This window comes from Trachymyrmex septentrionalis, unplaced genomic scaffold, assembly GCF_001594115.1.
Source record: "Trachymyrmex septentrionalis isolate Tsep2-gDNA-1 unplaced genomic scaffold, Tsep1.0 scaffold126, whole genome shotgun sequence".
In the NCBI taxonomy this organism is placed as follows: domain Eukaryota; kingdom Metazoa; phylum Arthropoda; class Insecta; order Hymenoptera; family Formicidae; genus Trachymyrmex; species Trachymyrmex septentrionalis.
Window position 1 is genome coordinate 811,577 of NW_017304395.1, and position 12,269 is coordinate 823,845.

The 12,269-nt window shown below is 37.8% G+C and overlaps 2 protein-coding genes across 6 annotated transcripts; both read right to left on the reverse strand.

Annotated features, from left to right (window-relative positions):
• Positions 1-285: 285 nt before the first annotated feature.
• Positions 286-12,269, reverse strand: LOC108756079 (brefeldin A-inhibited guanine nucleotide-exchange protein 2). Of its 4 annotated transcripts, none has more exons than XM_018499662.1 (13): positions 12,060-12,269; positions 11,680-11,969; positions 10,232-11,574; positions 8,969-9,409; positions 7,901-8,178; positions 7,054-7,425; positions 6,472-6,973; positions 6,090-6,385; positions 5,698-5,870; positions 2,225-2,445; positions 1,938-2,141; positions 1,258-1,838; positions 635-1,181 (listed from the first exon to the last, which is right to left on the reverse strand). In XM_018499662.1, exons 2-13 carry the CDS (start codon positions 11,804-11,806, stop codon positions 635-637), a joined length of 5,085 nt encoding a protein of 1,694 aa, XP_018355164.1. In that variant the 5' UTR covers positions 11,807-11,969; positions 12,060-12,269. The 4 variants fall into 4 exon arrangements, with proteins under 4 accessions (XP_018355173.1, XP_018355164.1, XP_018355153.1 ...); XM_018499651.1 differs by having other exon boundaries at positions 11,680-11,973; XM_018499643.1 differs by having other exon boundaries at positions 11,680-11,982.
• On the reverse strand, positions 2,794-5,076 carry LOC108756101. 2 transcript variants are annotated; one of them, XM_018499690.1, is made up of 3 exons: positions 4,997-5,058; positions 3,273-4,915; positions 2,794-2,916 (listed from the first exon to the last, which is right to left on the reverse strand). In XM_018499690.1, exons 1-2 carry the CDS (start codon positions 5,013-5,015, stop codon positions 3,285-3,287), a joined length of 1,650 nt encoding a protein of 549 aa, XP_018355192.1. In that variant the 5' UTR covers positions 5,016-5,058; the 3' UTR covers positions 2,794-2,916; positions 3,273-3,284. The 2 variants fall into 2 exon arrangements, with proteins under 2 accessions (XP_018355192.1, XP_018355184.1); XM_018499682.1 differs by having other exon boundaries at positions 3,273-5,076.

Genomic DNA, 12,269 nt, shown 5'->3' on the forward strand with positions numbered 1-12,269 from the left:
TTTCTCATATATATATATATATATATATATATATATATATATATATATATATACTTTAGTTATATTACATAGACGCATGTGTACATGTGATATTAAATCGTTCATATACGATCCAACGATTTTTGCGACAAACCTTTTGTGAAGGTGTGTAATAATGTGCATTCGCATATTTAGCGCTAAATGTGGAATGTGAGTGTATCAACATTACTTATTAATGGTTTATTAATATAAATAAAATAATAATGAATAAAACATTCAATTATATTACAAGTTTATTGATTAAAACCTCATAATCATTATGTGGTCAATTTAATGCAATTAATATATTACGAATATGTATATGTACATTAAATAGACATGATAAAATCCGAATCACATTTAGCGTTATGTGCAATGCTATATGAAAAAGACATGCTAAGAAAGTTCGATGCAGTATACAAATATATGTGAAAGTCGTTGAATCGTACATAAATAATTCAACACGAGTTAAAGTATCTAACCGCGCTTTACATTTAATTACAATCCTATCGCCCGCGCCATAGAGATGCAATATCGTCTCTTTTGCGAACGATGTTGCGGCCAATCAGTCGACCTTGTTCGAGACGATCCTGAATACCTGTCCGGTAATCCATCACTACTGCTGTGTAATTCTGAAGACTGGCCCGATCCTGAGGAAAAATCTGCGCAGTATCGATCTGAGCTCGGGCTTGAGATCGAAACACATAACTTCGCAGAGGCAGGGATAACAGGTGGAGGCATGAATCGCGAAACGATGATCGTTCATCTTGATGATTCGGGTAAGCAGCAGCAGCAAAATCGGGGTCCAGGCATCGCGGTGAGCCTCGTTAGCGAGCGCCAGAAAATACTCCAGAGCCTCGCATGCTACTTCAACTAGTCGCGCCTCAATCTTGGACCAATCTGTGCGATGCGCCTCATCACTGTACATCTTAAAGAGAATACGCAGTGCGCAGGCAAGCGATTGCGTCTCTTGCTTCAGCAGATTCGGTTTCATGTTGCCACGAAAACTGGCCTTCCACAACACGTTGCGTTGCTCGTGATTCGAATTAAAACTCTTAGCGAAGCGATGCGACCGTAGGAGGCATTCTACCAACTGCAGGAGATGATTGGTTGTCAGAGCGCAGTACATGCCTTGCTCCTCCTTCTGCTGATCAGCGCCAGCCCTAAAAGCAATTTGCATTGCATATGAACTATATATTATACAATTTTAAAATATTGACGCAGTGACAGGACACTCACTTTACAAGCTCTGACGATTTGCCGTTCAACATGTCGGCTTGTGCGAGCGCTAAATTCTCCTGATCCTCCTTGCGCGATGTCGCTGGATAAAAAACAATGTTGTCGATAGTCTGTATTAACTCAAGCTGGACTACGCACTTAATTTGCAACGCGGAAAAAAGCTTTGCCTTTGGCAAGATCTCAGTATTCAAGCTTTGCACGCTGTTGCTCCTCTTCAAAATACCAACATGAAAACCATCGGATTCGCCGGTAATCACGTCGAGGTCCGTTTCCTTATTTGGTGAATGTGGTTTCCATGTGAGCAACGCAGATGGTAGAGTGCTTTCGAAAATGTCTAAGACACATTGACAAGTTTTCTGCCAAGTCTGCTCATCAAATTTGATGCCGTTACTGATGACCAGATTTTCCAAACAATTGGTGCCCGATCGTGCCAACTGTTCATTATCCTGCTGAACGCACCAGAGAAGCTGAAAATAGAGCTGTTCCAGCAACAAAGGACCCAGGATATCGTAAAACTGTGAAAACACATCTACAATGGCATACAGTGCGTGATTGCACGTTGTTGTCATCCACTCAGCTTTCTGCAACATTTAATGGATTATTTAAATATTTAGGTGTTCAAATAATCTTAGAAGAAATGCATTTATTTTCCCTTTTTTAAACTCAGAAATTATACGAACTTCGGTATGCTGTTCAGGCAACTTCATATTATCAAAGATCCTAAAAAGAACCTGAAAGAGGTCTTTCCACCAATGAGGCTTGAAGGATGCACCATGAGTTTTGACGACATCAAATAATACTGTCAACGCACGTGTCCTGACATCCAACTTACATCTGCTCACAACGCAGGATAATTCAAACAGCAGCGGGAACCATCCTCTCACCTACAAGAAAAAGAAAAAGAATAAGAAGATAACAATTGCGTCAAGCAATTCAAATGTTAATAAATGAGCTAAGATAACAATACCCAAGCTCGATCTTCCTCGGAGACCATCCCGCTTTCATCCATCATACCCTCGGCAAATAAATTGGGATTTGCATCAATATAAGAAGCACAGGAACGTATTAGCCGAATTGCCTCCATGCTAGTGTCCGGAAAAAAGGCGTTGCATGCAAATTCGCTCAAACATTTGACGGCGTCTTGGAAAGAGTCCACCATAATACTGAAGTCCTCTGCATATAACTCGTCTGAGAAAAAATTACACTCAAATTATACAAGACAAGTAAAAATTCCCGGACCGGTAAAATATCTCGAAAACAAAGCATTTTTAGGAAAAATGATATAGACAAAAGTTGTAGTTTAAAAAGATCTATTTACTGATCACATCTGTTTGATCTTGGGCGGTGTCGCAAATGTCAGAAGGTAACATTGATTTTTTTAAAATGAGACATCCTATGTTTTATTCCAGAATTTAATAGCTGATGTCAAGAGTTTTTTAAGGGGGGAACCTCATGTAAATGGCCTGTTTTTCAGGAATTTTTTTTGAAAAATGTAATGCGTAGATTAATTTGCAATTTAAGGCACAATTTATTTACGTTATAATATTGAAAGAAAATATTTTTTTTCAAGACTAATCGTTAAGAATAAAACGGTGCAATGGCGGCTTGAAAACAGCGTCTTGAAAATGCGCCGTGCAGCATACAGGTCACAAAAATGATCTGAAACAAAAAATACAAAATGGGTTCTTTAATTTATGCAAAAACGCTCAGCATGACGGTCCCCTTTTATTAAAATTTGCAAATTTACAAAAATGGCGAAGTTTTGAAAAAAAAAAGGATTTTCTTTTATAAACAATTGTTAATAACAATGTTTTAAATAAAAAAAATAAAAATCGGAGCTCGTCATGCTGAGGTCAAATATCTATAGAATTTCTATACCAAATTTCATAAAGATCGAATGATTAGTTTTTGAGCTACGTTGCACGGCGTGCGAAATTTTGCGTTTCGAGAAAAACGCGTTTAAAGTTTGAGTAATAGAAAAATCGTGAAAAAATTCGTAATTCGTTCTAACTTACCGCAGTTTTTTGCTAATCTGCGATTCCAGGGCCATAGAGTAGACCCTCCTCTTCTTCAAACTGTTCTAATTGAGCCGTTTTTTGCTGTTGTCGAAAAGTACGAGCCTCTTTGGTGGCATCAAGAGAGCGGCGCTCCTGCTGTTCAATACGGCGTTTGTCGTCATTATCGGCGAATCCTTTGCTCTGCTCTCCAATTACGATATTGAGATGTTGCATTGTTTGAAGGACGAACGAAAATCCTTCGTTAAACATGCCGGCAGCCAAAAAAGCAGCTATCTCAATGATTTTTTTACCACAATTGAGATGTTTAGGAGCTAAACGCCAGACGATAGCGTTGAAGCTCTCATTAGCATTTTGTGTATGCCCACCTAAACATCTCTCCAACAAATCATCCCGTGACAGATCTTCATAAATTGGACGAATATGTTTTTGCACATCTTCATGTAGTGGATCTGGATGGTCAAATTCTTGCCCCAAGGCTTGTGCGACGCGCCACTTACACCACGAGTCGGCGCCCGGAGGACAGCCGTCGTGCTGCGGTTTCTCATTTGTTGAAGTATAATGATAAAATGTTGCCATTATCGCCTTTCTCATCTCAATAACAGAATCACTGTTACGCCTGATAGCGAGACCGTAGTATCTTGTTAATTTTTTTATTAACACATCGGTCAGCTTTCCTTTTCCTCCTAATTTTGCACTTTTCTTTATATTGCGCAACCGACTGCCCATCCTCTTTTCCACATGTCCAATGCACTCGTTCTTTTTAATTTTGAACTCATGACCATATGGTTCAATATCCAAAATAGCTTTGAACGTTTTAGCGTCACCGTCTCCTATATAATTACTATAACGTACTCTGTGTAATTGTTCAGAGCGGAGAAACATTTCTACGACGGCATCTACTTCCATCTTACCCGATGAGCCACTGTGATTCACTGCACAATGCCCATCTTCTTTATGCTCCAAATATTCGGGATTATCTTTATCGTTTTTATAATATGTACATATTTGGCAATAACTACTTTTCACCAATAAATCGATGACTTTCCCCGTGTTATATCCAATGAGCGTCGTTACACCGTAGAGTGAAGAAAATCCTCGCTTTTTCCAAGAGCCATCTCCAGATACTTTGAGATTTGTTAAAGGTTGTTCCTCTTTCTCATTATATTGTTTTTCTTCCTCAACAGCTTTGTGACACGTATCATTATAAATTTTTTGCAGTGAAGCATGTATATGCTGTATAATGCCGTCATAAGCACGTTCACTCAATTCACAGCCTAAATCCATCATGCCGCAAAATATGTTTATACCTTTACGTGCCACGCCTAATAAACGCATCACAAACACAATTCTGCGGTTAATTTCAAAACTATTGTTTATAAAAGGTCCCGAATTAATCACAACAGTCCCACACGCACATGTAACGGCGATTTTAAATCCTAATCCACGACTGCCTGTTTCTCCAAATGTTTGCTTTCGTTTACATGTTTTGCACACAGAAATATCCGATATTGCAGCAAAAACACTTATGAATTCTATGATTCGGTAGCAATGTGTAACATTAATAATTATATCAGCTGACGTAGCTTTCATTTTTTTAGCTGAAGAGCTCATTCCTTCACCTCCGCTTGCCTCTTCACTTTCTGTCTCAGCACTCATTGGGTTGAATTTTTTAGGAACTTTTCGCCGTCTTGGACGATTCGGACGATAATTAGGATTATCACCTTGCACTTTTCGACTCATTTTCTTGTTTTCGAATAAATGCTTATTTTAAACTGCTCTGCGAACGACTGATCTGACTCAAGAGACGCTGCTGAACTGAGCGAGGGGTCACCTTTTTCAAAAACCATTACTCACATACACATACACATACAGACGTCGAAGACGGTAGGGATGACATCTGCTTTACATTAGTAGAAACTCTAACACAGCCAGGTCAAACTTTATTACAAAGGAACCGAAAGGCCGATTGTCCGACGAGCGCTCGACTATTTGAGTGCTTCGCCCAATTCGACTGTTTACTTTCTTTTGAAAATAAAGTACAAGGACCTCTCGGATCACTTTCTAACTTTTTTTCTCGTATTTTTGAGGAAATTTCCTATCAATTTAAGCAAAAAAATAAAATGGCTAAAAAATTTCATTTTACATGAGGTTCCCCCCTTAAAAGACTGCAATAAGTTCATTAAGTACTTTTCAAGTTTTGATGAGTTAGCATTACTCAAAGTGTCCGATCGACGGCTAAAATCTCTTGAATGTTGTCCAGGCTCAAACAAATGTAATCAGTAAATAGATCTTTTTAAACTCTACAACTTTTATCTAAATTATTTTTCCTGATTTAAATTATGACTAAAGAGAAAAACCACAGACAAAAACACGGTGACTATCTCTCTTAAACTTTTAAAGTAAACACAAAAATGTAACTCACTAATAATCTTGCCGGTCATGGAAAAGGCCAACTCGACCACAGATTCATCACGATCGCTGGCCGCATGGTGAAAAACACTGAAAATGTTCTTCCAACCTGACCTGATATTTGGTGCTTGCGAGTGAACAATTTGCGCTACACATCTCACAACCATATCTCTAATCACAGGCGACCTGAATTATATTTAATTAAATTACACCATAATTAGACAATTATTGGATATATTAAAATTTGGAATATATTGTAAAACTTTTATAAACGTTTAACATATCCTAATTGATCTTATATTATAAAAAATGTTTTACATAAATTATAATATGTCGGATTATACTCATTATATATTGCGATTAAATTAAATTAATCTAATTAATTAATTAAAAGAATTAAATTACCTATTCTTCTTCATGATGTGTTCAAATGGCCTAAGAAAGTCTTTTTGGAATCTAAAATTGGCAAATTCGCCCTTTTCAATAAACTTAGTAGCTAGTTGTCTCAGAGAATCCACTGCGAAAAACGCGATATCCTGTCGAGGACTGCATCCTACCCTGTCGAAATGGTCACCGAGGACTTGCCAGATTCTAGACCACTGCAACCTAATACGACCCATATTGTAGTATGAGATTTCAACGATCTTCGTAAGAGAAAACATGCGCGGTTGCGTGGGGTGTGCTAACTCCTCAAGGGATACCTGAAAATTATTTATCATTATTAAACATTTATTATATAATTTAATATTCATGTAAAAATCATTGATTGAATTTAAGAGAGAAATACCTGACAGAGAGCCTTGACGAACTCGACAATGGCATCACCATCGAGTCTCGTCGAGCCAGTGAAGATACGATCAACGGCTACGACGACACTCTGCGAACTAGTTTCGCCAATGGACTCCTTTACGCTAGGATCCAACGAGCTCAGATTGAGATTGTTGGTTTGGTGCGAATTGGCAGAGTGCGCGAGACTGCCGAAATTTGCTAATGGTGAGGGAAAGTGCGGTTTTGACGGTGGACCCAGCAATTGTGGCCGTACTCCAGTGCCTATCAATTGTGCCAATTCCAGCTGGGAGATGCATTTAACGACATCGAGCCATGAACTGCCTAGATAGTTGCCATCGGTATGAGCTACTGTGATAAGAGTCTTGATAGTATCGATGTTCTTCGCTTTCATTTCGGTAATGGGGGAATTGGCCGTCAACAAAGTGAATCTCGCTAAAGCTTGTACATAGGCATCGCGTTCGAGGCTCATGTGAAAGATGCAGGCGATACGAATGGCACATCTAAAATAACACATAGGTAATACAAAACAACGAAAGCATAGTATAAATCTGTCTTTCTTCATTTTATATTTTCTTCCTACCTGATACCATCTAAGCAGAGCGACGCAATCTCTGGATCGTCGCAGTCTTGAAGTCCAACACTGAAGGCCGCGAGAAATGGCGTCCAGGCCATTTTGAACATCGGCCGCACGTGTTCCAAATGTTTCGCTGTAGTAAACGGTGCCTGAACATGACTGACGGATTCCATCAAATTTTTCGCCGCTGTAGAAATTACTTCCATTTCCATGTTCCATAACAACCGTCGCTTCTTCTCACTAGAAATCAGCTGTTTTCCGGCAAGCCGGCTATTAGGATTTGATTTCATCTTAATTTCGTTGCCGGCAATTTCGTCGTAGATCCTAGACAAATATTCCTCAGGAAGATCCTCATTGTCACTGTTGCGCCGATTAAGCCTTAATGAATGAAAGAAAAGAATTTTAGACTTTTTATGATTAAAAAGATATATATGAAAAAAATACAAAGAGCAACATACACACACACACAATCACTATGCATTTTTATATAATATTATAAATTATTATATGTTAAATACTTTTATAACTGTTTTTTTTTCAAGAACTTTCTTGCTGTGGTTTAATTCATAGATTTCAGAACACTCTGTATATTATTAAGAGCATTAAATATTATTTATATTAGATGTGCATAACAATTTAATCTCGGACTGAGTTTTTAAGATCAGGTGGAAGCTACCTTACATTTTTTTAAATGAAACTTCCTACTTTTTTATTGCATATTCTCATAGCAACTGTCGACATTTTCGAAACAGTGGTCATAAAAATGTTTCTAAAGAATGTCCTGAATTTTAAAGTTTACTGCTGACAATTGAAATTGTAAATTATAATTAATTAAAAAAACCGCTGAACATACCTAATGTATTGTTCTTTGGTCATTTTATTCTTAACTTGCGGCGAGTGCAAATCGGTGGTCAGCATTATGATTGAGAAGCCAAGAATATAGGCTGTATCCGCGCTTGTAAAAAGGCCGTTATTAGGATTACACTCGCAATAGCGACTAGCAAACTTTTCCATCAATCGGTCGATCTTCTGTGCCTCGCCAGGTAGCCGAAAGCCTTCCAAGAAATATCTGAGCGCGGTTACTAGATCGCGATCGGCAAAATTCATTTGGTCAATATAATGGTACATTACCTGCAATAAACGGTATACAAAATTAGTCACTGTCTAAATTAATTACCAACATAATTATACGCAATCATAACGTGATCAGAACTGACAAATCATGGCCTATTTACGTATTTATAATTGAATCGGCAAGTTGCAGAAAAGGGATGAGTCCAATTTTTTTCGAAAATAAGTTTCTTTTCATTAATTTTAAATCTTACGCTTTTGGTGCAAACAGAATACTCTCAGGCTTCCAAGAGCATAAAATAGACATCGAAAATGAACAATAAGTGTAAAAAAGAAATAAATGCAAGACTTGCAAAATTGGAAAAATTGGAAAGTTACATTCCGTCAGAATATAGCTTTTTGAAATTTTTGAATAGTCAATGATTAAATTTAAAATGCAAATAGAAAGATTTTTTAATAATCAATGCTTTAACTTGAAATCGTTTTGTGTAAATTATCTCATATTTTTTTAACATACAAAGAGACAATTTGAGATAAGTAAAGTATCTTAATAGCGTACTATAAATTTTTTTAATGCAGAAGGAATACTGAGTGCAAAAAGGATGAGATCCAATCTTGAAGTTTAAATTTTTTATTTAATAAACAAGCATTTTAGGAACTCATGTTTCAAAAACATTATTAAATGTCATATTTAAATTAATTTTCTTAAAAGTAATTTTGTTATTTCCACTGAACTAACTAAAATTAAATAGTTTTTTGTTAATACTAAAAAAATTTGATAAATTACTTGTCCCCTTTCTGCATTCATTTAATTTATAGTCTATTAATTGTAATTTTTCTTCTCAATTACTTGGTTATGATTATGATCACCCAAAAAATCCCCAATGGCGGTTTTATCGAGTCGCTCGTCCAGGTGCAGCCACCTGGCTACATCCTCCTGCGAAGTACCAAGCAATCCTTGTTCCTGCAAATACTGCACACCTTTGCCAGGCTTTCGGCTGAAGATCTCGATACCAGTCTCCCATACTTCTTTCTGTTGTTTCTGTACTTCATACTGCTCCGGCGAATCCGGTACCTCCTTATTACCGATTAAACTGGAATTGGCCGAAGAGAGGCTGCCGGCGCTGCCATAACGTGGCAACGGGATTTCTGGCGCCGTATCTGGTAGATCTGACAACGGTTGTTGGTCCGCCGGTACACTAGGATTCACGTAGAGATCTCGACTCCACTCCACCATGCACTTCAAAATAGATACAAGGCATTCGAGACCACGGATGCGCATGGACTTCTCCTGCAAGAACAAAATACTATATTAATCTAGATATCGTTTTGTTGAAGAACATTCACTAAATAATGGGCATGTCCAGGAGAAGGAGGATTTAAACAATTCTCGAAGTTTTTTATTCACTGTTTCACTTTTAATTATAAAGAAATACAACTTTACTTTTGATCATCAGTATATTTTCCGTTATCGAATATTTATGATCGTGTAATTTCTGGAACTTCTATTAAAGCTTTGAATGAGTTTGATACATAAAGAAATTTTTGCAAAACTTTACATAAAGTCTTAATAACTGTATTTTGCTTGAATAAAGAACCATATAAATCACGAGGCATTAGGAGTCAGCGCTAGAACGTATAATATAAAAGTATAATATACAATAATATAAATATACATAAATTTAATCGATTCTGAATAACTTATAGTTCTGAACAAGTTGTTCAAAATCGATTAAATTTATATATATTTATATTATTGTATATTATATTTTTGCGCAATATCATTCTAGCGCTGACTTCTAACCTCGTGATTTATATTGTTCTATTAATTAAAGGAGTTCTTAAACTAATTATTACTTCAATTTGTTATTGTATTTTGTTCATATTTTTTGTAGGAAAAAAAATGAAAATTATGATACAAAACCTAATATTTTTTCATTCAAAATCAAATATAAAAGAGATATTCTGAGCTCTGAAATATCTAAAATAGCAATTCATTAGCACAAAAAACTATTATTTATGTAATAATAAAATTGATAATCCTTAGCCCTATAAAAAAAAATACTGGATACACTCATATATCTATTTGTCATTTTCACTGCTTATAACGTACCTGATTTGGTGACGCACCTAGCTCTAAAGCCTGACGACCCTGAGCAATCTTAGAAAGATCGTTGACAAGCCTTTCAAAGAGATTTGCTGCCGAAAGATCGCAATCGTAATTAACATATATGTCGACGACGCTCTGAGCGTCTGCACAGATCCTCGTAAGTGCATGTATGACCATCCATTTATGCTCAAAGGAGCTGCTAGAAGTCTCAAGGATGTTCATAAAGATCTCCTTAAAAAATACTTCAATCTGCATCTTTAGGTGCATCTTGAAGCGTGCAAGCAGCGCTAAGAACAATGCCAATGATAGTTCAAACACCTCTGGCACTGAAGACACACCATTCTTTGACAGTGCAACGCACAAATACTGCTTAATGGCGATAACGAACATCTCATTGGAACGCAATACCGGACCGGCATTCTGCAGAATTCCCAGAAGCAACTGGAGCGACAAGATCTTGGAACGGAGCTCATGTGATTTTGGGTCAGGCGTGCCATCTGGCAGCGGTTTCATAGAGAGCTTGCAGAGAGCACGAAACACCAGAAATGCATCCTTTTGCAGTACATGAGTGAATTTGGCAGTTACCATGTTGTCATTTTCAGCGACTGCCTCATCACCATTGTCTTCAGGATTGCCATTTTCCAGATTGACTTCCTCTTCCAATGGCACCACGGATTTCATTACATCGTCAAGGATACCTCTGACAATTATGTGGAGATCAACAGAATCATTACCAGGAACATTCTCTGAACTTAACTCGGTTTCAGCTTCACCATTCACTATGACAGGAACTTCCTGCTGATGCTCTCCATCGATTCTTATATTATCTTCTTCTGCCTGAGTCTCCATTCGCGCAAAGATCACATTAATCATCTGCGTAAGAGTTGCACGTGCTGTTGTCTGATTTACCAGGTTACGTGACGCCAAATAAACATTGTAAACCGTACGAATTGTCAACAGTACTGTACCCTCATGCACCTCCACATGCTGGCTTGTCATTACAGTCAGCAGGGCTTTAATAATCTGCAGCTGTACACCTTCATCAGTCTGAGGACCAGTAAAGCAACCACAAATTGTCTCGACAATGCGTACAATCAGCAGCTTATTAGGCTCTGTCGAATCTGGTACATTGCCAGTAAGATGGCCATATGCTATTAACTTCTGCAAGCAGTCCAGTGCTGTCACTACGATACGTGGTGACTTGCTCTGGCATGCTAACTCAAACGGTAGAAAGTACTTCTCGGCTGTAATAACATTTGAATCACTCTTGGGTTGTGGAAGGGCATTTGAGGTTACCTCTTCACCCTGTACAGCTGGTACATCTTTGATCTCATTGCGGAGATCCTCTGCAAAATAGAAATATAAAAGGTAACAAATTTAATCATTAGTGTTTAATCATTAGTGTTGCTTATAACTACAAGTTGCATATATTATGCAAAGTCTTTCCTTACCAAGCGCAGACTCGCAAGACTTTCTGAGCTGCGAGAGGTGTGATCTTTTGACATCTCGATCAGCCAATATCTTTTCCAAAGCTCGGACGATAAACATCTCTCTGGTCTTGGAGTTATTTTGCATCATCACCCCACTCCCCACGCGGCAGCTCGAGATCCACGTTCGTTCAATGCTTGCCCCTCAATGCGTCAACATTGGAGCAAGCTAGCGAATGACAATATATGTGACTAGATTGCACAGCTGGCTGCTGACCAACATCTTTCGCCACCTCCTCTATTACTACGCAATCCTTTCTTGCAAATCTGAGAATATTACACAGACATCCGGTGAGCCGACCAGTACAAAGCTGGAAAAAACTACATAGTATAAGATCACTCACCTAAGTGACAGGTACGACATCAATTTCTTTTCCTGAACAGCTCTTTAAAAACAGCACCGCGAATCGCGGCCTTCTCGTGAATTCGAAAATATTACGTGGCTTATGACATCGCTCATCAGCACTTTTCAAACAAGATTCAATAGATGAAGACAACCACAGTCAGAGAAACTGACGCAAATTGACGGGTTAAAATTCAAGCATAGGTTATGC

Bases quoted from the DNA above. Each gene is read 5' to 3' on its own strand.
- LOC108756101 (XM_018499682.1), bottom strand. From the start codon at position 5,015: ATGAGTCGAAAAGTGCAAGGTGATAATCCTAATTATCGTCCGAATCGT.
- LOC108756079 (XM_018499671.1), bottom strand. From the start codon at position 11,806: ATGATGCAAAATAACTCCAAGACCAGAGAGATGTTTATCGTCCGAGCT. The intron at 9,410-10,231 runs GTACGTTATAAG...TTGTTCTTGCAG, and splicing joins TAGGTGCGTCACCAAATCAG to GAGAAGTCCATGCGCATCCG. The intron at 1,182-1,257 runs GTGAGTGTCCTG...AATTGCTTTTAG, and splicing joins AAATCGTCAGAGCTTGTAAA to GGCTGGCGCTGATCAGCAGA.